Below are 24,628 nucleotides of genomic sequence, written 5' to 3' on the forward strand. Positions count from 1 at the left end.
CTGATCAAAAGTATCTTTATTGCATCTTAGAAAATGTTTTAACACTGTTATAAATTTTCATAGTAGCCCCTTGTAACAGTAAATGCCAGCTCGAACACATGTCACAATAACCAAGCATCAGCGTTCATTTTTCTATGTACAGTATGTAAAGTACAGTATCTAGAGGTGATATTTACAACTACACGGTCACAAGGAACTACTGTCGTCTCGGGATGTTAATCACAAGACGGTTTCATGGATGTTGTTGAGGAGGTGTACTCAAACAGCTCAGACCTGTATTCATTCACATTATGCAAAGACTTTGTACAAAAAACATTGTATACACAGGCAAGTTATTTACATTAGTCCCTAATTCAGTAGTTATTAATGTACACTTGCACGACAGGGCCACAAGAAGGTTTATCTCCAGTATCAAAAACTTCATAGTTGTATAAAACAATTTTTATCAACATTTGTTGTTGTTTTTTTTGAAAGAAAGAAAAAAAATAGATGCTAGAAAACACAGCAGACGATTAGCTGTCGTGATCTTCACAACTTAGCGCCTGAGTTGATACCGCAAATGTTCTCATTTTGACAAGTCAAATATTTGCCCGGTGTGACTAAGTTGGTTCAGTTCTACTTTTATTCTCCAGTCAACTGTTGGAAAGGCACCATGCTCCAACAGAGAAAGGATTTATCTCTGGGAGCAGTACCGTCGGCTAAACGGTAACTGTAGCCATCGTTGCTCTATTCCACTGGCCGTCGTCGTGGCGTTCTTGAGGAAGCCACAGTCTAATATGTTAGGAACACATGAATACGTATTCATAGTCCGAGAGACTGAATCAGGGCTGGTGATCAGCGGGTCTGCAGTGGACCGACAGCGGCATGTAAGGACTTCTCTGAAGCCAGGAAGTATGAACTCAACTAATGCATTGTGGGAGAACTGGGTTCCCATGTTTGTGTATTTGAATATCTCGTAGAATCTAGAACGTGAACAGAGGATCGCCTGTGTTCACATCAAGTGATATCAGGAATTGAGTGAATGCAATCTGCACCACATCCAACGTTCCTACAGAACGTAACCATCGGGGCACGGTGGGAAATGTCGCTAGCACACAGACAGGGACGGTCGAGACAGCGAGAGAGAGAGAGAGAGCAAGAGAGAGAGAGAGCAATAAAGAGTGGGAGCGAGAGAGAGAACTTTAGCGCCTCTGTAGACGGGGTCCTGTACTTGAGGCAGTTTTGGACAACATGCCGAATCTGGGGACTCTTATACCTCAGCTCACGTGACCGGTCACGTGAGCGGTCACGTGACAGCTGGAGGATTCTACCCCCCATGATCATAGGAAGGAGGTTAACTGTGGTCTGTGCAGGTTGACAACAGCAGTAAACAGGGCTTTGTTAGGTCTACGGTGTACAGTACGATGTACAGTAGGGTGTACAGTACGGTGTACAGTACGGTGTACAGTACGGTGTACAGTACGGAACTCCGGAACGCCGACCTCCGCTGGAAGCTGGGACAAAAAGACCCCCGGAGATGGAAGACCTCTGGGTCGGGCCGGGCACGGAAAAGGCCTCCCCAGGTATCAATCATCAATACCACTGAACACCCGTGTTCTGGGTCCACGAGTAGAAAAAGACGCATTCACAGGAATCAATAATCCACGTCGTGCGTCACCTCCCGTCTCCCCGACATGGGCTCACGTGATTGGTCGACCTGCCGTTCGCACGCCACCCGGGTCGTGTTCATTTGATCAGCGGCCCCCCCCCGAGGAGCCCCAGCCGTCCGCCCTCGGGGGCTCTAGTTCCCGTTCTTGAGCTCGAAGCGGCTGTACACGTGCTTGGACTTGAGCTTGTTGTAGTGGTTCACCAGGTCCAGCTTGCTGTGGCCCAGCGTCATCCTCTTGGCGTCGCTGCGGTTCATCCCGCCGCCCGTGACGGCGGGGGGCGGCGGGGGCGGGCTCTGCTGGCTCTCGGGCTGGGGGAGGGACAGGTCGGGACCCCCCCCGCTGGGCATTGCGTCCTCCCTATAGGGGCGCCGCCCCGCCGCGGGCTCCCGGTCCTTGCCGGAGGGCGGCAGGAAGAGGTCCGTGAGCTTGGTGAGGAAGGGGTTGGCGGACGGCCGCCGGGCGATCAGCCTGCCGTCGTTGGCGGTGGGCGGCGGGGAGTGGGCGTTGGAGGCGGGGCCGGCGCCGGGGGGCAGGGCCGCGCTGTGATAGGCCGAGGGCTTGTGGTCGTACAGACCCATGGCCTGGAACTTGGTTGGGTTGAAGTTGGGCCTCAGGTAGTCGGCCGGGCCAGTCTTGAGCCGGTCCATTCCGCCCGCTTGGCCGTACCCGGGCGTGGTCCGCTCCGGGAGCGGGCTTTGGTTGGTCACCCGGTTGGGGGTGGCGGTGCGGGTTGCCTGGAGGCCGTGGTTCTGCAACGTCGGGGTCAGGCCACCGCCCCCTCCCCCTCGCTCCCTCTCCCCGGCCCCTCCCCTCCTCTCGGGGGCGTGGGGGGTGGGGCTGACCTTGTCCCCGCCCTGCGTGACCTTGTAGACGGTGCTGGAGCTCATCCCCGGCGACGCCTTCACGCTGGAGACGCTGCTGCTGGACTGGCTGCTGGAGTTCTCCGAGCAGACGCGCTCCCGCTGCCTGGAGAACCGGAGAACCGGAGAACAGAGAGCAGAGGACCAAGGAGGACAGAGTCACGCCTTGTTCACACTACATGCGTCCGTCGGCGGACGACCGAGGGCGTGTCCGACGTACGGGGGACTAGTCTTTGAAGACGCCGCCTGCAGCCAATCAAATCGCTTCCCGCTACAAAGCCGATGTGTGGATATAAATACAAAACATGACACGAGCAACAGGCGACTAAAAACAATCCTATCATTCCACGTTTCTTTAAATTTTTTTATTATTATTGCAAAATGGATCCAATAGTCGCGGGGAGTGGATTTGCATAACCGCAATCTGATTGGCCGACGGATCCTTCGCTGCCTGAATAGTTGACCGCAGGCCACGGAGCCGACAGAACGGACGTACCCACGATGCACTTTGAGAGCGCCCCATGCAAAGTCAATGAGTCCCGTCGACGGACGGAGGAAGTGTGAACAAGCACTCAGGAGCGCAGAGTTAGAACCGCGGAGAACCGAGTTAGGACCCGCGACCGGAACCGCACAGACATTACGTTGCTAGGTGACGTGCGGTGCGTGTTTGAACTACATACCCCAACGCTCACGATTAAACCGCATGACGTAAAACATACGTAGAATGCAGTTTTATCACAATGCACGGAGGTAGAGATCCCACGCGAGTGAGTTTGAATCAGGGAAGACCAACCCGGGGCCCATAGAGTTGGGTTCGACATTGTGGTTTAAGCACGACCACGTAAGCCCAACTCATACACACTCGACAATACACTTTGTGATTCATCCTGATTAAACACAACCTGCTATGTGATGAACTCATTCAATATGATTTATTGTTTGACAGCCCTACTCTAAACTAATCGCAATCTATCATAGAATGACAGTCTGGGAAATAACTACAACCCTCCAGGGAATGTAGGTTAAAAAACACGAAAAAGATTTGTATATTAACTTGGTTATTCTTAGCTTCTCGTCCACTACATGAACCTCCTCCTCCATTTCCTTGTTTGTGATCTTTATCCTCCACCAGGCTGCTGCCATGGTTACCAGTACATCCCTTTACCAACCCAGTGCGGCATCCTGCCAAAGAACGAGTCCTTCGTCCCGACGGCGGTCCCCCCCCCCGCCTACCTCTCGAAGACGTCCAGGCCGGGGCCGACCCCCGTGCCTCCGGGCCCCACGGCGGGCGGGGCCGCCACGGGGTAGGTGTAGTAGGGCTCGCCCTCGTCCTCGGGCCCGCTGAAGCACTCGATGACCTGCGAGTCGGCGTACAGGCAGCGGAACTCCCGGTCGAAGCTGTCGGCGATGCGGCCCGAGAAGTGCATGACCATGTTGGAGTGGACCTGCGCCGACAGCCACGTGAAGCTAGGCAGAGGGGGAAGGGGAGAGCCGGGGAGAGCCGGTGAGAGCCGGTGAGAGCCGGTTACAGCCGGTTAGAGCCGGTGAGAGCCGGGGAGAGCCGGTGAGAGCCGGTGAGAGCCGGTGAGAGCCGGTTACAGCCGGTTAGAGCCGGAGGGGTCGTCACATGGAACCGGGCGAGGGAGGTTAGAATGAGGTAGAGCAATGGTTTGGATCAACGGCCGATTGGAAGCATCCTCTCTTAGAATTAACAGTTAACAAATCAGTTCCAAACATGTACAGATACATTCAGGGTCTTAAGCAGACACTTTAATCTGAAGCGCTTACCATAAGTACATTTGTCTTAAGACAGTAAAACAATATTTTAGTGTCGGTACGTAAGGATGTTCATAGAACCAAGTGCAAAGCACCAACTATCGATAGATTAGTCCATTCCCCGTACTCAACAACAAAAATCTGTTAAAGTCTAAAGTGTAAAATCATCGGTTGGTTCATCTGTTAGAGCAGCCGACAGTAAGGATAAAAGCATTCTTTAGAATCCACTTCAATGATTTGTTTGGATCTGACAGTTAAAACCATCAGTTAAAGCCCTAAATTAGCACCAGCCGCAGTAACAAAGTTGTGATTAAATGCTGTAGACTGTACGGAATTCACATCAATCTGCTGGGGCGGAAATCACCCAATGGTGGGTCAATCGGAAATAGAAAATAAAGAGATGGAACATGGAATGAATTATGAGGACGTATGGCACCGTGTGCATTCCAACGAGATAAGGCGTGTTTGGACTTCACTGAAAGATACCAGCAGCTGATTACCACACCTGTACAGCCGCCACACCCACCCAGCAGACACACATCTAGTGCTTAACGTCAACTCAAGATAAGATCTCAGCACCTCTGGGTGGCTGAACCAAGGCAGGCGAGAGGTACAGAGCCCGGAGGAAACGACAAACTGACCGGCATTTACTGGGACTGTGGTCGAAGTGAGTGACTCACAAGATAAAACCGAGATATTGTAGTGAAAACACACTCACTTACTAAAACCAGCAACGTCTAAACCAGATTTCAGCCACAAGAAATGTCAACGTCACTAAGTGATTTTGCCGATACATCGAAGACAGATCCACTGTATTAATTAGACCATCTGGCCTTCGGAGCAGTGCACGGACCTGCCTGTGAGCTCGCTATGTTGGCTGGAGGCCTTGTGGCGCATTCCCTCTCCCCTCCCGCATAACGCCTGTAAAGAAACTGGAAGCCCTGACAAAATGAATTACATATATTTATGACTTTTAACTTCTGTAACGCCCATCTTCCACGTTCAGTCCCACAGGCCAGAGCAGGTGGGAACCAGTGGGAACCAGTAGGAACCAGTGGGAACCAGTAGGAACCAGTAGGAACCAGTAGGAACCAGTGGGACGTTAATAAGGTCAGCGACGCTGCCTCTGCACCCAGTGAGATTATCTAGCAAGAAACGCAAATCAACCAAGAAATTACAAAGGAAAACATATGACGGAATATAACCCTACTTTTCAAAGTATAACAAGCTACAATACAATATTGAATGAACAGTATTAATCAAATATTCAATCACTTTTTATTTTATTGTCCATTCGTCCCGTTGAACAGTACGACCTGCAGTACCGCCACCCACCACCGGAGGCCTGCCTACCGGCGGTGCCGTGCCTACCGGCGGTGGTGGCGTTCATACCACAGTTTGGCCAGCGGCCCACAGCTGCTGGGCTGAATAGTTGTGGGCCCGGAGGCCTCGCCCAGCGTTCCGCTCTAAGCTGGAGTGACGGCTGAGAGCCGCGCGCCACATACCAGCCCCGCCCCGACGCAGTGTCAACACACACACACACACACACAAGATCACACACACACACACACCAGATCATACCCATACACACACACACACACACCTGATCACACACACACACAGCAGAATCCACCTGATCAAACACACACATACACACACAAAACGAAAAATGAAGGTCTGCCATGTAGTAAAACCCTGGAACGGAACCAGTGCCCACAGGTCCCTGGTGAGAGGTGCTCCAGAGTCATCTGTCAATGACCAACCAACCCTGTTGGTCATCAGGGGCCCTGAGAGCTCACACACCTAGTGACCAATATCAGGTTGACAATCCCTGCTACTATAAAGGTGGTTAACTCTTAGACTGCACACACACACACACACACACACACACACACACACACACAAACACAGCTGATCACACACACACACACACACACACACACACAGCAGAATGCACCTGACACAAACACACAAACAGACACACACACACACACACAGAAACACTATGGCTAGCAAACACAACACACACACACACACAGCACACAAAGAGACATCTGATCCGGCCTTTTGATTGGATAAGAGCTCACAGCAGCTGTTCTTTCAACAACACGAGTTCCTGGGAACTTGTGTTGTTAAAAGGAACGATTCCTGGTTAAAAAGAACCAGGAACTTCCACAGAATATATTGTTTGTTTGCGTGTTTAAGCGCAGGTGTATGTGTGTTTTTGTGTAGGTGTGTGTGCGTGCGTGCCTGTGCCGCAACGTGATACATTTGCCAGTTGACGGTAATAGCGGCGATCTGAGTTGTGTGATTGATTGGCTTTGTTTTCTCTCCGTTGTTCCCGCTCTCGCCGTCCTCTGTCGACTCCTTCCTGTTCCGGCCGTTCTCTGCATGTTTGTCCCCTCATAGGTCGGCCCGGATTCAGAGGACCTCATTGAGGACTGCGACGCTCTCGGTTCCTCACAGGGTGCAGTGAGAGAGCCGGCCCGGTGAACAGTTTGGTTCTAATGACGAGATGGTGACACACACACGGTGTAGTGGAGGTGTGGTGGTCGGTTGTAGTTGCAGGTAATGGGTTCAACCCCCGATGTCCAAAGTCTTACTCCCGCACCCATGAGCAAGACGCCCCTAACCCTCCCAGCTCCTTAAAGTCTATCAATCCACTGTAATCTATTTTAATGTATGAAGGTCTGCCATGTAGTAAAACCCTGGAACGGAACCAGTGCCCACAGGTCCCTGGTGAGAGGTGCTCCAGAGTCATCTGTCAATGACCAACCAACCCTGTTGGTCATCAGGGGCCCTGAGAGCTCACATGCCTAGTGACCAATATCAGGTTGACAAACCCTGCTACTATAAAGGTGGTTAACTCTTAGACTGCACGCACACACACACACACACACACACACACACACACACACACACACACACACACACACACACACACACACACACACACACACACACACACACACACACACACACACACACACACACACACACACACACCTAGTGACCAATATCAGGTTGACAAACCCTGCTACTATAAAGGTGATCAACTCTTAGACTACAGACACACACACACACACACCTAGTGACCAATATCAGGTTGACAAACCCTGCTACTATAAGGTGGTTAACTCTTAGACTGCACACACACACACCTAGTGAGCAATATCAGGTTGACAATCCCTGCTTCTGTAAAGGTGATTACATCTGACTGCACACACACACACACACACACACACACACACACACACACACACACACACACACACACACACACACACACACACACACACACACACACACACACACACACACACACACACACACACACACACACACCAATCTACATACTTTCACACCCCTCAAGGCTCATTCAGGATCTAAAAGATAAATACACCGTTATCACTTTGGATGAAAAAATAGTCAGACTTTGGGCTTCCCTGCCTGTGGGAATGTCGTTGGAAAAATCCAAATCATTCCCTGATTTCCCATCTGGGATTCTAATCTAATCTTAAAATCTTTTTAATCTCTTCTTCAAACACTTTTTGATGTGGTCTTACTTTGATGTATTTTTGTCCATTTAACCTTTCTTAATCAGCGAATCTCCTATTAATGAGATAAAATTAGATTTTGCTCCTTCCCGGCTGCTTCGCATTGTTTAATATCACCATGGGATGTTTTATCGGTTCACACTGTTCAAATGATGCTATAGAAATAAAGTTATTATTATTCATATCATTATTATACACCATTAAATAGTCAAATCAGCCAACAGGAGGTCTGAGTCATGAGAGGACCAACACCCGGTCTGCAGAGGACCGTGTTCTAAACTGAATCACTTTCAGCGATCCACCTGCTCTCTGCCAGGGAGGAACAGTCATCAGGTAGACGCTCTTCTAGATTCATTTACATTTTAATCATTTAACATTATGGAGCACTTTTAACCCAGGGAAGTGACAGAAAGACAAAACATACTTTGTATTTCATATTATTTTATGCTTTACGATTATTATTGTTATTACGGGGTCGGTTGGCTGGTAACCGGAAGGTTGCGAGTTCGGTCTCGGGTTCGGTCTCCGAGCGAGATGCCTCACTGCTCCGGACGTGCTGGCGGTCGCCCTGCATAGTCGACGCCGCCGGCGGCGAGGGAACGTGTGCAGTAACCGTTGTAAGTTGCTTTGGGTAAAAGCATCTGTTAAATGTTACTCAAATTATTTGGTTCCATACGTTTGCATCTTATCTCAACTTTTGTGATTCGGCGAAGTGAATGTATGTGTTCGCTGCCGTGAAAGCCCTTGGACCTTGTATCTATGAAACCCTTGTGGGGGTCGAGGGGTAAACAGGGGAGGCAGAGCTTGTTACAGATAAGGCGCAGGGCGCCACGCTTTCATTGTTCTCCGCTGCCACTCGACCGTCTCTCTGGATCAGAGCGACCGGCCTCACGTCTCAGTGTTCAGACAATGTTGAGCACATGTTTGGTGACCTGTGTGTGTGCGTGTGCGTGCGCGTGCGTGCGCGTGTGCGTGTGCGTGCGTGCGTGTGTGTGTGTGCGAAATGGCTCTGGATGACAGATGACTAGACCACGCCTCCTTAAGCTGTCGCAGAGAAAACGCAACGAGATGATTTATTGTTCTAATTATCCCCTCTCTTAACGCTCTCTCTCTCTCTCTCTCTCTCTCTGTCTGTCTGTCTGTCTGTCGCCCTGTCTGTCTCCACCTCTCTCTCTAATTACTCTTTAATTTCTCTTTTGGATCATGCTAAGCAGAGTTTCACAACATGCAAATCAGGTTGTGAAATAGACGCTCCACTGCAACACACAAACATCAACAAACACACAGACACACACTAAAAGAAAAACACACACACACACACACACACACACACACACACACACACACACACACACACACACACACACACACACACACACACACACACACACACACACACACACACACACACACACACACACACGCCTGCAGTCCTTCCCATCAAATGACAATAACAATTATGTTTCATTGCAAGGACTCAAATGGTTCCACAAAATGTTTTGCACATGAGTTTCGCAAAATTTGCATATTTCACTTTCATAACAAACCAAAAAACTCAGTGTAAACCAGTTTCCTCCCACTAGGTGTCCAACATGTAAATCAACATTCATGTGTAATCTATATTTACATCGCTGCGCTGTATCTATGACGTCTGACGTCACAGAGTCTCTCATCCCTTATGATGACAGGTATGGCCGTACACCTCTCGGTAGTCACACAGAGAGCCTCCGGTACTTGGCTCTCTTTAAAGTGCTTTCACTTCAAAACAGACAATACATCTTGTCATTAAGTCGTAAGAGTCAATTACGGTATGAGAGAGACAGAGAGAGTGAGATAGATAGAAAGGGAGGGAGGTGGAGAGAGTCTGACCCCCAGTGTGTGCGTGTCTCTGTGTGTGTGTGTGTGTCTGCATGTGTGTGTGTGTGTGTGTGTGTGTGTCTCTGGGTGTGTGTGTGTGTGTGTGTGTGTCTCTGTGTGTGTTTGTGTCTCTGCGTGTGTGTGTGTCTCTGTGTGTGTGTGTGTGTGTCCCTGTGTGTGTGTGTGTGTGTCTGCGTATGTGTGTGTGTGTGTGTGTGTGTGTGTGTGTGTGTGTGTGTGTGTGTGTGTGTGTGTGTCTCTGCGTATGTGTGTGTCTGTGTGTGTGTCTGTGTGTGTCTCTGCGTGTGTGTCTGTCTCTGTGTGTGTGTCCCTGTGTGTGTGTGTCTCTGCGTATGTGTGTGTCTCTGTGTGTCTCTGCGTGTGTGTGTGTGTGCGTGTGTGTATGTGTGTGTCTCTGCGTGTTTGTATGTCTGTCTGTGTGTGTCTCTCTGCGTGTGCGTGCGTCTGTCTGTGTGTGTCTCTCTGCGTGTGCGTGCGTCTGTCTCCGTGCGTGTGTGTGTCTCTGCGTGTGTCTGTGTGTGTGTGTCTCTTTGTGTTTGTATGTCTGTCTCTGTGTGTCTCTCTGCGTGTGCGTGCGTCTGTCTCTTTGTGTGCGTCCTCACCTGTACGACCCCGCGATGACTTCCTCACAGTCGACGATCAGGAACTTCTCCTGGACCTGACCCGTGAACTTACGGCCGCTCTTCGTACAGTAGGTGTCCCCGCACACGCTGCGCACACGCATGTTCTGCACACACACACACACACACACACACACAACAAACAGGTCAGAAATGACACACATGTATCTAGTATTCCCATTCAGTTGACCTAACTTCTCATTCAGTTTGTTAGTTAACTAGGTACCTCAGTTAGTTAGTGACCAAACCAACTGCATCCAGATTCATGTCTCGAAGGACCAGAGGCAGGGCCGAGGGCAGCTCGCTCCAGGGTGCCTGCCTGCAGCAGGCCTCACACGCTGAGGAACAGACCCAGTGTCGGGCTGCTGCCTGGCCCCACAGCAGAGCGCCGCGACTCTCTCAATGCACGGGATCTTGAGGATGTTGGCTTAAGGATTGTTCCCATAGCAACCGTTGGGTGGACACACACATTTAGTGCTCTCTATGAGACTTAAGGGCCATTCACGCGCACGCACATATACACATACACACACACACAAACACACACTAACACACTTTATCTTAATGGCAGCTTGCTCTCATGTATCAGATATTGGGTTTAAGAATCCCCACAATACCTCTCCCTGTTCTACCGCCTCCTGCACCTGGGACGACCCGACTCACCTACCTGGGACGACCCGGCTCACCTACCTGGGACGACCCGGCTCACCTACCTGGGACGACCCGGCTCACCTACCTGGGACGACCCGACTCACCTACCTGGGACGACCCGGCTCACCTACCTGGGACGACCCGACTCACCTACCTGGGACGACCCGGCTCACCTACCTGGGACGACCCGGCTCACCTACCTGGGACGACCCGGCTCACCTACCTGGGACGACCCGGCTCACCTACCTGGGACGACCCGACTCACCTACCTGGGACGACCCGACTCACCTACCTGGGACGACCCGGCTCACCTACCTGGGACGACCCGGCTCACCTACCTGGGACGACCCGGCTCACCTACCTGGGACGACCCGGCTCACCTACCTGGGACGACCCGGCTCACCTACCTGGGACGACCCGACTCACCTACCTGGGACGACCCGACTCACCTACCTGGGACGACCCGGCTCACCTACCTGGGCCAATCCACCCGTCTAACCCACACCAGTCTTACACCTGTTTGACCTACCTCGGATAACCCTACCACCTACCTGAGCTAATACACTTACACCTGTCTAGTCACACCTGTCTGAGGTGCACACCTGTCTAACAAAGCCACGTGAGTCAACGACTATCTAGGGTCAAAGGTCAGCTAATCATGAAGAACAGCCCTCTGCCAGGTCTGCATCGAGACCCTGACGAGACAGAACCTAACGAGACAGACCCTAACGAGACAGACCCTAACGAGACAAGACCCTAACGAGACCGGACCCTAACGAGACCGGACCCTAACGAGACCGGACCCTAACGAGACCGGACCCTAACGAGACCGGACCCTAACGAGACCGGACCCTAACGAGACCGGACCCTAACGAGACCGGACCCTAACGAGACCGGACCCTAACGAGACCGGGCCACAACACTAGATCCTATTGATGCAAACTCTATGGCCTCCATCAACATCGTCACCACATGTCTGCCTTCAATATTCTCAAACCACAGGGAAGTGCTTTGATTGGCTACCACAGATTGAAATTGGCAACGCCCATATTCAGCCACACAACTGAGCTCCTGAGGTCTCGGTTTCAGGAAGAGGCCAGCTGTGATTGGTTTAATTTGAAATGAGGACATCCTGTGTTAGGAGTTTGGGAGCACAGTCAAGCAGTGTGGCAGCAAAGACTCTTCTAGTTTGCATGTTTGTCTTGATTATAAACCGATTCTGGGTTCTGTACCTAGTCACTGAGTGAGCCACTGTGCCGATATAAAGGTATCGTTACTTAAGGCACTTACTTAAGGTACGTTAGTAAAGGTGACGTCATTAAGAACACACTTTTATCCAAAGTGACTCATATGTCTGACTTCAGATACATGTCATTAAGAAGCAGGTTGGATTTAGTGGATGTTTCTCGAAGATGCTGAAAGGTTGTTTCGCACTCCCTGCAATGAGCAGCTACTGACTCCGTCAGCAGAACACCGGAGCCTTCTGAACGCTCTCTTCAAAACAACAACGCCCAAAGCTCATGGGAAATATATTTAAACTAGAGAATATGGAGGCAAGGGAAATACCCTCCATCACTCCCTCCAGAACGTGTGCAGATACTTAAAACTTGAATTCATTCATATACATGTGAATAAACTCGAGCACATGCAAGGTACATGCCATACACACACACACACATACACAATTCGTAACTATTGACTAAATCACAGCCATGTGCAATATCTGGACGCTGGTAGGAGATGGATGTGACATGCCGATCCACACACATCTAGCTGCACAAAGACACACACACACACACACACACACATCCATGTGCATGAAGACACACACACTTATATCTGACTGTGAAGAAATGCTTATGTGTCTTAAGGTGCTATATGTTCTTGCACCTTTATCTGTAAGCTACTTGTTTCATGTTTTACATGTTTCACACACCAACAACCTGTAGTGCTCTGGGATAGTGGTTGAGTCATTTTACTTGTCTGTGCTTGTGTCCTTCTGATGTGTGCTTATGTGTTGTAGTAGTTCTGAAGTTTTTTAATGTTTTCTTTTTAGCCATCAACCTGCCAGGGACTACAGATGGAAATTAGCCTTTATGGCTAAATCTGGCACATTGACATGTGGAAGTCTGGGGCTCATGTTTATTAATGTGCGCCGGTCCTTTCAAATTAAGTAATAAAATAAAAACATCCATGCAGGTACACAAAGACAGGTGTGGACGCCAATGGGCCCAAAGACCACCACATATACATCCATCCATCGATCTATCACTCTATCATCTATCTATCCATCTATCCCTCAGACTGTATCTTCTGGGGGTGCTTACAGTGAGGTGGGCGCTCTGGAGGTCCAGGGCGCAGCAGGTGTCGCTGAAGGCGTCCAGGTTGTTGTGGTCCAGCAGGATGTAGACGGGGACGCGACGCTTACTGGACGCCTCCATCAGGTCACACAGCAGGTCTACGTCAGTGAACACATCCATCACCAGGGCGATCACCTGGGACACAGGGCGAGAGACAGCCGTTATACAAGGGAGGGAGACAGAGACAGAGACAGAGACAGAGACAGAGACAGAGAGAGAGAGACAGAGACAGAGACAGACAGAGACAGAGACTGAGACAGAGACAGAGACTGAGACAGAGACAGACAGCCACAGAGATACGGAGGAGTCAGAAAACGAGAGAAGGGTTTAAGAGAGATGGATATAAATACAGAATGAGAGCAAACCGAATAAAGAAAGAGAAAGAGAATAACAAGAGAGATGAGCAGAGCGAGTTAGGGAGGGAGTCAGAGAGAAATAGAAAATACTCAACGAGAGAGATAGAGATAGAGAGAGAGAGAGACTTGTTATACAGCACAGAGAGAGAGACTTGTGAGTCGTGATACAGCAGACAGACAGACAGACAGACAGACAGACAGACGTTGAACACCATGTTATTTAAAAATTCTTACACAGAGAGCGAGAAAAAAAAAAACGTAAAAAGAGAAATAGAGAGACAAAAAAACGACAGAAAGAGAGCTCATCTAGACAGGCAGAGAGCCTCGTCATGCCACACACACACACACACACACACACACACACACACACACACACACACACACACACACACACACACACACACACACACACACACACACACACACACACACACACACACACACACACACACACACACACACACAGACAAAGCCTTTCCACGCACACGTCTGACACATAGAACTTGTGCCTGATACAATGATGTGGGACTGTGCTTCCCATGTGACTGTGAGCGTGTGACTGTGAGGGACAGTGCGAGTGTGTTAGTGTGTGAGTGTGTGTGTGCTTGTGTGTGTGTGTGTGTGTGTGCGTGAGCGTGTGTGTGAGTGTAGGAAAATGTTCAGTTAGCCCAGAAGGCATTTCAGTGTAACTTGTCCCAAAGTTTTCGTGCTAGCCATCTGAGTTTCACTGCAAACAGTCAAACAAGTGTGTTGCTACGTGGGCTAATCAAACATTATGCACTGAAACACAAGAAAGTAAGACCAGCAGCGAAGCCAAGTTCATTGAGTGCAAGTTACAGTTTTCATATCCCAAGTGAAAATTTAAATTATGAGTTTATTTTAAACTGATATTACATTTATATTTATGCTAGTGGGCAAAATATGATGTATTGTGGTATTCTCTAACAGGATCTCTACTGCTTGTGTGACCTTAGCATGACTAACTTATCCTAACTTAGCCTCCTAGCTCAGTGTCGAGGCGTGCCTGAGCAATACACCCTCACTGCTCCTGACGAGCTGGCTGTCGCCCAGCGTGGTCGATAAAAGCGTCTGCTAAATGCCCTAAATGTAACTAGATTATTTTTTGCAAAGAACAATTAAAGATAAATGTATTACTTAATTCGTTGGAATCCACAAAAACAGCTTCTCTAGAAACTTCAAAAGAACGACAAGATCAGGAAGTGAGGACCTCTCAAAGAGCTGTTCCAGGGAAAACAAATGTAATGGACTCTATGAGGAAGCCGTTCTTGGCACAATCTTGTAATCAGGCACAGGGGGGGGGGGGTGGGGGAGAGGGGGGGGGGCTTGGGTCGGCTTAGCTGCGGAGGTGGCGCGGGCTGTCTTGTAATCGGGAGGTTGCTAGTTCGACCCCGGTGAGTGTCGAGGTGTCCCTGAGCAAGACACCTCACCCCAGATGCTCCCGACCAGCTGGTTGTCGCCTGTACGGTTGACCTGTCGTCAGTGTGTGAATGTGTGCATCAATGCAAAATGCTAAACGTCATCCATTATATTTGCAGCCACCAGCGAACGAGATACCGATCTACACAGCTTCTCTGCGCAGGAACAATGTCCTTCTGTACCAACGGGGAGATGTTGGCCTCTGGCCGGCCGTAGACAGGAGGCACACGCGCCCCAATACTGTGACTAGTTAATGTTTGGTCATTTAGAATCCTCAGAATCCTTCATGCGAAACCACTTGCGTGAATACATACATCTTCAGGGAGCAAAGGTTGCTCAGGCGGTGAAGCACAGCTCGACTTCAGACATTGGGGATTGGAACCCAGAAACCTTCAGCTGGGGACAGACCCCCTATCCTACTGTCCTTTCCTGTACCCTTTATAACATCCTCCCTCAGTCACGAAGGGAAGAGAGGCACTTCCCGGTCAGGGATTGATAAAGAGGAACTTTATGTGCCTGGTTATCAGTTGGCAGTCGGTCATGTGACCAGGATGTTTTGAGTCCAGCCTGTGTTCTCTGATCTCAGCACCTGATCGCTGAGGTATATCCTATTAACCATGTAGTTATTGATCGGACACTTGGATCCAAAGAGACATAAAGTGATTATTGCTTCCAGATACCCATCTTTAAGAAGCAGTATAGGTCAGAATTCGTTATGAAGTATTGTGTCCATTTATTAAAGGGACACAAACATAAACAATGTGTGTGTGTGTGTGTGTGTGTGTGTGTGTGTGTGTGTGTGTGTGTGTGTGTGTGTGTGTGTGTGTGTGTGTGTGTGTGTGTGTGTGTGTGTGTGTGTGTGTGTGTGTGTGTGTCCTGTCGACGTTATAAAGTGTGTCCTATGGCCATTGACATCAAAGCCCTCAGTCTATTACCCTCGCGGGAACTTCCAGATACTCCAGCCTGAGTTTCGCAGAGAATAACATCGATCTGTAAACATTCTGACTCCAGAATGTTTACTCGCGTGGAGGTGGGATGCCGTCACGAGGCTACTCTGCCCCATTCACACTGAGCGACGTGGGGGATCGATGAGACCAGAGGGCACGAGCACCGCGAGCGGAACTGGTCCGACCGCCTTTGAAGCCTCGCGACAAAGAGGGCAGCTCATTAAACACAGACGCACCACACGTAACGGGATGACGCAATTCTGCCCTAGGGAGCTCCGTTTGTTTGGGAGCAAATTAATCTTAAGAACTCCCCCACAGAGTTGAAAATTTTTCAAATAGTATTTTCACATAGCATGATAGCATAGTTTCTCGGACATACTATTTGATAACCCTCCACCACTAGAGCCCTTCTCCAACTGTCCTGCAATCTGAATAAGGGCCAACCGCAGGTGAAATACAAGATACACACACTGTTGTTGAACTTCACCAAAGGAAAACACTTCACAACCGCTGCAGACCTACCTTGGTGGCTTTGTTGATCAGCGACCGGACCAGGTCCTTGACGTTGTGGGACTTGTCTCTCTGGAAATAGATCTGCGTCTCGGACGGGCCGTACCTCAGCGGGGACTCGGGCCAGCCCAGCTCCAGCATCGGGGGCTCCTCGTCGGACATCATGGGGAAGTAGGTCCCGGAGGTGAGCTCCGACAGCGCGTCGCCGTCGCCGTCCCCGAAGTCCCGCTCGTTGCAACCGGCGGTGCCGTTGCTGTCGTCGCACGCCTTGGTGGCATGCTCGGTGATGTAGCGGATCTCGAGCGGCGACAGAAAGTTGAGTTCACGCTCCTCGGTGAGCACGCGGCGGTACTCCTTCTCCCCGTGCTCCAGTAGCGCGTCCGTCGCGAGCCGCGCCGCCTCGTTGTGGCTCAGCTCGAGCGTGGCGACCTGCCGCCACGGGTTCTTCACCTCCTCCAGGCGGGACGCGAGTTTACCGAGCGGTTTCCGTCCGTTCCCGGCCGGTCTCAGGTTCTCCGAGCTGATCATGGTGCCGCGTAACGACGGCACTCCTGCGACGCGCTGTGCACAGGACCCAAAGTTGGGCGTGCTGTTGTTGTGCCCCAAACACTGTTGTCGCTTTCCGCTCCGGAACGAAGTTATAAAATGGCTCCTAGGTTCCGCTGTCGTCTGTCATGTCAGACGGTAACCGTATTCCCGGGGGACTCTTCTCTCTCTCCCGGTGAAACGCGTCTGACTTCTGTTCTGCTCACCTGTTGCCACCTGTCCTGGTTTCCACGTCTACTGGCTCCTCCCACTTTTACACGCAGCCTCCTCCTTGACTCCCCCCTGTCTATCCCCGTCTCTCGGGCTCTCACACGCACACGAACACACACACACACACACACACACACACACACACACACACACACACACACACACACACACACACACACACACACACACACACACACACACACACACACACACACACACGCACACACGCACACACACACTGACTCGAGGAGGACAGACCCCCGCAGTGTTTGAATAGTGTTCAGCTAATAGCTTTGATGTTTTGTAGCCTAACATTACGCAACAACATGTCGACGATGACGATCTATATTGGGAATTTGATATAACTACTAATAAGTACCACTGCTAATAAGATAAGATAAGATAATACTTTATTGTCCGTTTGCACAGACATTTTTCGTGCAGTACAATAAAAATTATAATAATAATCCAGTAATGATACTGGATAATTATCTGCACTAAATCAATCACACATACTTACTGATAAACACACACACACGAACACACACACACACACACACACACACTAATGCATACACACACACACACACTCGCTCATGCAATCATGTAAACACAACACACGCACACACACACACTTGCTCTTTCAATCATGTAAACACACACACACAAACACAGACACAAACAGACACACACACACACACACACACACACACACACACACACACACACACACACACACACACAAACACAAACATAGAGACACCCCTCCATCTGCTGAACTGGGGGGAGGGGGGGGGGGGGTAAGGAGATTTGTCAGCTTAGCCACTCTGGACTTTGTCTTGTTGTTGCTGCTGCTCGCTTTTTTTGTCAAGAACAATTAAAGATAAATTACAACATTTACTTCATTCGTTGGAATCCACACAAACAGCTTCTCTAGAAACTGAGGACTTTCTGAAATGAATACCAGGAGCTGTCAGATACACACCGGACAGCTCCTGTGACCTCTCAAAGAGCTGTTCCAGGGAAAACAAATGTAATGGACTCTATGAGGAAGCCGTTCTTGGCACAACGTTGTATCAGGCAGGGGAGGGGGGGGGGGGGGGGGCACAGGTCACAGGTCACGGTGTGAGAGGGTTAGGTCCTGTAGACACGTGGTAAACCAAGGCCAACGCTCTGTCGGTCCCTTAAACCAACCTGGGGCTCTCTCTCCCTCACGCTCCATCCTATCCTGTGGGGTCATCATAGCAACCGTCTCCAAGGGCCGCACACAAGCCCACTTTTTGATGTCTTGAATGCAAAACTAAGTAATAGATCTTTTCACGTTTCCACTTGCTTTCAACTTTTCTACCAATATTATTGTTTAGATCGATATTATTTTTTATATATTTATATTCAAATATATATAGCCTAATATATATTTATATATTTTTATTACTATATCTTATATCTTTTGAATTTTGTATGATTCTTTTTTAATGACCCTTTGTTTTTTTTATCCTATTTTATTTGTTTAATTATTAATTAACATTTTGCTACCTAGGACCGTACTGTAGCCTACTTCCTGTTGTGCCATTCTAACTTCCCATATGGAATGAATAACGAACGTCTTACCATATCGTATATTCGGTGTCAATGTTAATATAAATGTCTATTATGATTTCATAATCATATAACCGAGCGTCAGCAGGTGGTCAGCTGAGCGCTGTGGAAGTTCAGGGTTCCGGACCAACTATTGAACAAATATTGATCAGATATTGATTAAATATTCACTCAGCAGGGCGAGGTTAACCACCGCACTTAAAGCTGCCACAAGTCACCACGACGCTGTCCTACTCCGCGTGTTTTTGTTAAGCTTTAAATAAAGAACAAATGCGTAACGCGCTATGGATATGTGCGGGGCTGTCACTCTCAGCTCCCCGAAACAAGATGTTCCTGATTGACAGGAGCTCGAGAAACCATCAAGCCGCGCCCACCTCACTTCCCTGCTCGCCTCGGGGGTTCAGCTTGAGTCGGCGTCACGTCAGGATGACGTCGATACCAAACAACATCGACGTCTCTCTACCTGAAGACGGGTCATGACCGTCCATGGTCATGACCAGCATTCCCATGGCGACCTAATCGTTGAGACCCGATTCATTAAATCATAATAATTAAAATAATTGCGTTCAATCATATCATCTACCACCACTCCCTGATATCCCTTATCCACGCTAACGGTTATAAATTAATATTAAAGTTTAAAGTTAGCTGCGTTGTAAATGGTGACGGTATTCGCGAGTTCAGATGACCAACGCAACCATACTTTATTACCCAGATAATAACAGTATACTGGTATCTTCGCTCGGCACCGGGAAAAATAAAACGACCCTTTATTGGAACCATTTGATTAACTTTAAACTTCCACTGACGTTTTTTTGGGGGTCATAGGCTATTGGAGCCAAACTGAATTTGAACCGATCTAAAGGTTATACATGGGGCTGCTTAAAATATGCTGATATGAGAGACGTTGACGATTTGGAGAGCATACTCAGGTTCAGAATTAATACTTTAGAAGGGGGGTTATGGGGAGGGGGGGGGGGGGGGTCGCGATAGCGGCCTGTCTGCTGCTCCTAAAAAAGCATTGACTCCCCAGAGGACGCTGAAGGAAGCTGTTAGGAATGCAATAGTTAGACCGGTAGAGCTACATTTAGCGTTGAGAAGATACTTTGAACAAAAGCCAATTTGAACAATGAAAACATAATTACATTCATAATCAAAATTGGATTAGCTCATTTTTATCATACGATTTATTCTCAAATATGTTTACACGAAAACTAGAGTAGCAAGTAGTGCTTTAGTAGTGTTGCATTGAACAACCATTCATTAACATAGTTAATGCACTAATAAGCATAACTAATATCAACAACTAGCATAAACAAACTAGTTATTGGAAAGATAACTTATGATACAGTACTCATTTGCTAATGGTGTTGATGTTAACTATGGTATTGATTTATAAATGATTTAATAAGGGTTAGGGTAAACGGTAATCCACTTCCCCTAAACAACATGGTAATTCTACATAATAATAATAATTCGACATAACCAATGTCAATTAATGGTTAATAAATGTACCCTCATTTTAAAGTGTCACCGATTAGCAAGAGGTATCAGAAGGTCGAAGTGAGTGGAATTGTATTTTATTATTTTAATCTGATCCCACCTCAGATACGAGAATGTGCACGAGTTTGAAAGCTTTAATAATATAGAATTATGATCTTCAGGCTACGTTGGAAGCGATGGGGTTTGTAACCTGACGTAATAACAAAGTGCTTCGTCATCAAGGTTCTGAGGCTGACTCACAGAACCTTTGTGTCACATCGAATTGTTTCTGCTCAGGCATCGGTATTTGATGTCTACCAACATGGAAACACAGAGAGAAAGAGAGAGATAGTGAGAGAGAGAGAGAGAGAGAGAGAGAGAGAGAGAGAGAGAGAGAGAGAGAGAGAGAGAGAGAGAGAGAGAGAGAGAGAGAGAGAGAGGTAGAGAGAGGGAGAGAGAGAGAGAGAGAGAGAGAGAGAGAGAGAGAGAGAGAGAGAGAGAGAGAGAGAGAGAGAGGTAGAGAGAGAGAGAGAGAGAGAGGTAGAGAGAGAGAGAGAGAGAGAGATTGAGAGAGAGAGAGAGAGAGAGAGAGAGAGAGAGAGAGAGAGAGAGAGAGAGAGAGAGAGAGAGAGAGAGAGAGAGAGTGAGAGAGTCGTTTCTTATGTGTGCTTTGGGAATGTAAAGTGTTTCATACCAATAAACCTGTTTGTATTCAAATTGAGATAATATTTTATTATTTTAATCTGATCCCACCTCAGATACGAGAATGTGCACGAGTTTGAAAGCTTTAATAATATAGAATTATGATCTTCAGGCTACGTTGGAAGCGATGGGGTTTGTAACCTGACGTAATAACAAAGTGCTTCGTCATCAAGGTTCTGAGGCTGACTCACAGAACCTTTGTGTCACATCGAATTGTTTCTGCTCAGGCATCGGTATTTGATGTCTACCAACATGGAAACACAGAGAGAAAGAGAGAGATAGTGAGAGAGAGAGAGAGAGAGAGAGAGAGAGAGAGAGAGAGAGAGAGAGAGAGAGAGAGAGAGAGAGAGAGAGGTAGAGAGAGGGAGAGAGAGAGAGAGAGAGAGAGAGAGAGAGAGAGAGAGAGAGAGAGAGAGAGAGAGAGAGAGGTAGAGAGAGAGAGAGAGAGAGAGAGTAGAGAGAGAGAGAGAGAGAGAGATTGAGAGAGAGAGAGAGAGAGAGGAGAGAGAGAGAGAGAGAGAGAGAGAGAGAGAGAGAGAGAGAGAGAGAGAGAGAGAGTGAGAGAGTCGTTTCTTATGTGTGCTTTGGGAATGTAAAGTGTTTCATACCAATAAACCCGTTTGTATTCAAATTGAGATAATTATATTTTTCTGACATGAGGACAGATGCCTTCACCTCACACAAACTTAGGAGCTCTGACTTGGTTTTCACCTGATTTTTATTTCCTTTTGGGATTAAGATCACACACCCTTTCCATGCAACTTCAAATTTAACATTAAATTGTTAGTAATCTATCATTATTTCATTTGATAAAATATGTTAATAGGAGACCACGAGTGAATCAGTGCAGCATGTAAAAGAGCTGTATTACATTAATACCCAGATGCAGTCATCCTCGGATAACGAGTTCTGGGGTGGTTTGGGTGGTGCGGGTGGTGCGGGTGGTACGGGTGGTGCGGGTGGTGCGGGTGGTGCGGGTGGTGCGGGTGGTGCGGGTGGTTTGGGTGGTGCGGGTGGTGCGGGTGGTGCGGGTGGTTTGGGTGGTGCGGGTGGTGCGGGTGGTGCGGGTGGCGCGGGTGGCGCGGGTGGTGTGGGTGGTGCGGGTGGTGCGGGTGGTGCGGGTGGTGCGGGTGGTGCGGGTGGTGCGGGTGGTGCGGGTGGTGCGGGTGGTTTGGGTGGTGCGGGTGGTGCGGGTGGTGCGGGTGGCGCGGGTGGTGCGGGTGGTGTGGGTGGTTTGGGTGGTGCGGGTGGTGCGGGTGGTTTGGGTGGTGCGGGTGGTGTGGGTGGTGCGGGTGGTGCGGGTGGTGCGGGTGGTGTGGGTGGTGTGGGTGGTGCGGGTGGTGCGGGTGGTTTGGGTGGTTTGGGTGGTGCGGGTGGTGCGGGTGGTTTGGGTGGTGTGGGTGGTTTGGGTGGTGCGGGTGGTGCGGGTGGTGCGGGTGGTTTGGGTGGTGCGGGTGGTGCGGGTGGTGCGGGTGGTGCGGGTGGTTTGGGTGGTGCGGGTGGTGCGGGTGGTTTGGGTGGTGCGGGTGGTGCGGGTGGTTTGGGTGGTGCGGGTGGTGCGGGTGGTTTGGGTGGTGCGGGTGGTGCGGGTGGTTTGGGTGGTGCGGGTGGTGCGGGTGGTGCGGGTGGCGCGGGTGGTTTGGGTGGTGCGGGTGGTGCGGGTGGTGCGGGTGGCGCGGGTGGTTTGGGTGGTGCGGGTGGTGTGGGTGGTTTGGGTGGTGCGGGTGGTGCGGGTGGTGCGGGTGGTGCGGGTGGCGCGGGTGGTGCGGGTGTATGGTACCAGTGTGTAGCACGGCGGTTGCGCCACGCCACCTCGGTGGCTCTGACTGGACTCCTCCGGACAAAGGGCTCAGGGTGGTGGTGTTGGAGGCATTGAGTCTGTAGACCATGACGCATGGCCGGGTCTCCATGGTGCCAAGCAGGAGTGTGTGTGGGGATGGCTGGCCTAACCTCTGCACATTGACTACTCAAGGTTGAGGGCAGACCCCCGCCCCCCCCCCCCCCCCAGAGTCCAATCAGCCTGACTCAGGCCCGGTGAGGCTGCTTACACCAACCATCCACCTTCCCAAATGGATTCAGTATATTCACTTGTAAACTTTATGCATCTCGCATGTATCTACACATATGTCCTGTACAGTGAACGTACGTTTCTTTGCGTGTGTGTAGTACGTTTGTCTGCAGGAGGGGAAGCCCGCCTTAAGGCCTATCTCTTTGATCAACGTGTATTGGAGATCAGGTATCTTAGGCTCTGTCAGTTAGACATGTTTCTGAGCGTGTGTGTTTGTATGTCTGTGTGTTTGTGTTTGCGTTCATGCGTGTGCGTGCATGCGGAAATGTGTCAGTATGTTTGTGGGTGGGTGTGTGTGTGTGTGTGTGGCATTGTCGGTGTGTGTGCGTGTGTGTGTGCGTGTGTGTGTGTGGTTTACTGCCATCAGAGACTTCATAGCTAACTGAAGGATCAGGTTCAACCTGCTACAGTTCTCCTTTATCGCTCTCTCACTCTCCCCCTCTCCTTTCTCTCTCCCTCTATCTTTAATTGTAACTCTCTTCCTCGACACTATCTCTTTTGATAAAGTCTTCTCTTTTTATCTGTCTTGTTCTCCCTATCATCCTATCTCTCTCTCTCTTCTGCTAGTTTCCCTCTTCATCATTATCTCTCTTTTGATCTTTCTCTCTCCTATCCTTTCTCTCCTAGTACTCCCATTCTCTCACTCTTTCTCCTTTCCTCTCTATCTCTCTCATTCTGTTGTTCATTCTCTATCTCATTATCACTTTCTCTTGTTCTCTCTCTCTCTCTCTCTCTCTCTCTCTCTCTCTCTCTCTCTCTCTCTCTTCTCTTTCTAGGACTCTGGCTCCTCCCCCTTCTCTGGGAAGTAACTCAGATATGTAACACTAAGCCACTGCTAAATGGATACTTTGTGTGTTATAGAGCTGTGTGTGTGTGTGTGTGTGTGTGTGTGTGTGTGTGTGTGTGTGTGTGTGTGTGTGTGTGTGTGTGTGTGTGTGTGTGTGTGTGTGTGTGTGTGTGTGTGTGTGTGTGTGTGTGTGTGTGTGTTCCTCCTCAGTTCTCTGTAGTCTAATGTGGTGGTAAACAGCCTCTGGTCTCTCTAGGCTATAATAGAAACCATTCTTCAGTCTAACCGCCTTGGCTCACTAAAAAGAACACTAAATACCCACCAAACACAGCAAACACTGGAGACAAACACACCAAACATAAGAACAAAACACTAGAACCACACAAACCAAACGCTAGAACCAAACACAACGAACACTAGTAGAACCAAACACAGCAAACACTGGAGACAAACACACCAAACATAAGGACAAAACACTAGAACCACACACACCAAACGCTAGAACCAAACACACCAAAGACTAGAACCATAGACTAGAACCAAACACACAGAACACTAGTAGAACCAAACACACCAAAGACTAGAACCAAACACACCAAACATAAGAACAAAACACTAGAACCACACAAACCA

General features: G+C 49.2%; 1 protein-coding gene and 1 long non-coding RNA gene across 2 annotated transcripts in view; one reads left to right on the forward strand and one right to left on the reverse strand.

Annotated features, from left to right (window-relative positions):
* fam83c (family with sequence similarity 83 member C) lies at nt 1–17,567 on the reverse strand. The gene is made up of 5 exons (XM_060070456.1): nt 16,614–17,567; nt 13,319–13,486; nt 10,323–10,447; nt 3,743–3,976; nt 1–2,615 (listed from the first exon to the last, which is right to left on the reverse strand). The coding sequence occupies exons 1-5, from the start codon at nt 17,127–17,129 to the stop codon at nt 1,781–1,783; spliced, it is 1,878 nt and encodes a 625-aa protein (XP_059926439.1). The 5' UTR covers nt 17,130–17,567; the 3' UTR covers nt 1–1,780.
* LOC132471298 (uncharacterized) overlaps nt 16,189–24,628 on the forward strand; it is a 13,670-nt gene continuing 5,230 nt past the window's right edge. The window contains exons 1-2 of the long non-coding RNA XR_009528821.1: nt 16,189–16,540; nt 16,684–16,785. This is a non-coding gene — a long non-coding RNA (uncharacterized LOC132471298). The remainder of the gene's footprint in view (nt 16,541–16,683; nt 16,786–24,628) is intronic.

Source organism: Gadus macrocephalus, chromosome 13 (assembly GCF_031168955.1).
Source record: "Gadus macrocephalus chromosome 13, ASM3116895v1".
NCBI lineage: Eukaryota > Metazoa > Chordata > Actinopteri > Gadiformes > Gadidae > Gadus > Gadus macrocephalus.

Coding starts and splice junctions, on each gene's coding strand:
- fam83c (XM_060070456.1), bottom strand. CDS start 17,129: ATGATCAGCTCGGAGAACCTGAGACCGGCCGGGAACGGACGGAAACCG. Junction 13,487..16,613: donor TGATCAACAAAGCCACCAAG/GTAGGTCTGCAG, acceptor CCTGTGTCCCAG/GTGATCGCCCTGGTGATGGA. Junction 3,977..10,322: donor GTCATCGCGGGGTCGTACAG/GTGAGGACGCAC, acceptor CCCTCTGCCTAG/CTTCACGTGGCTGTCGGCGC.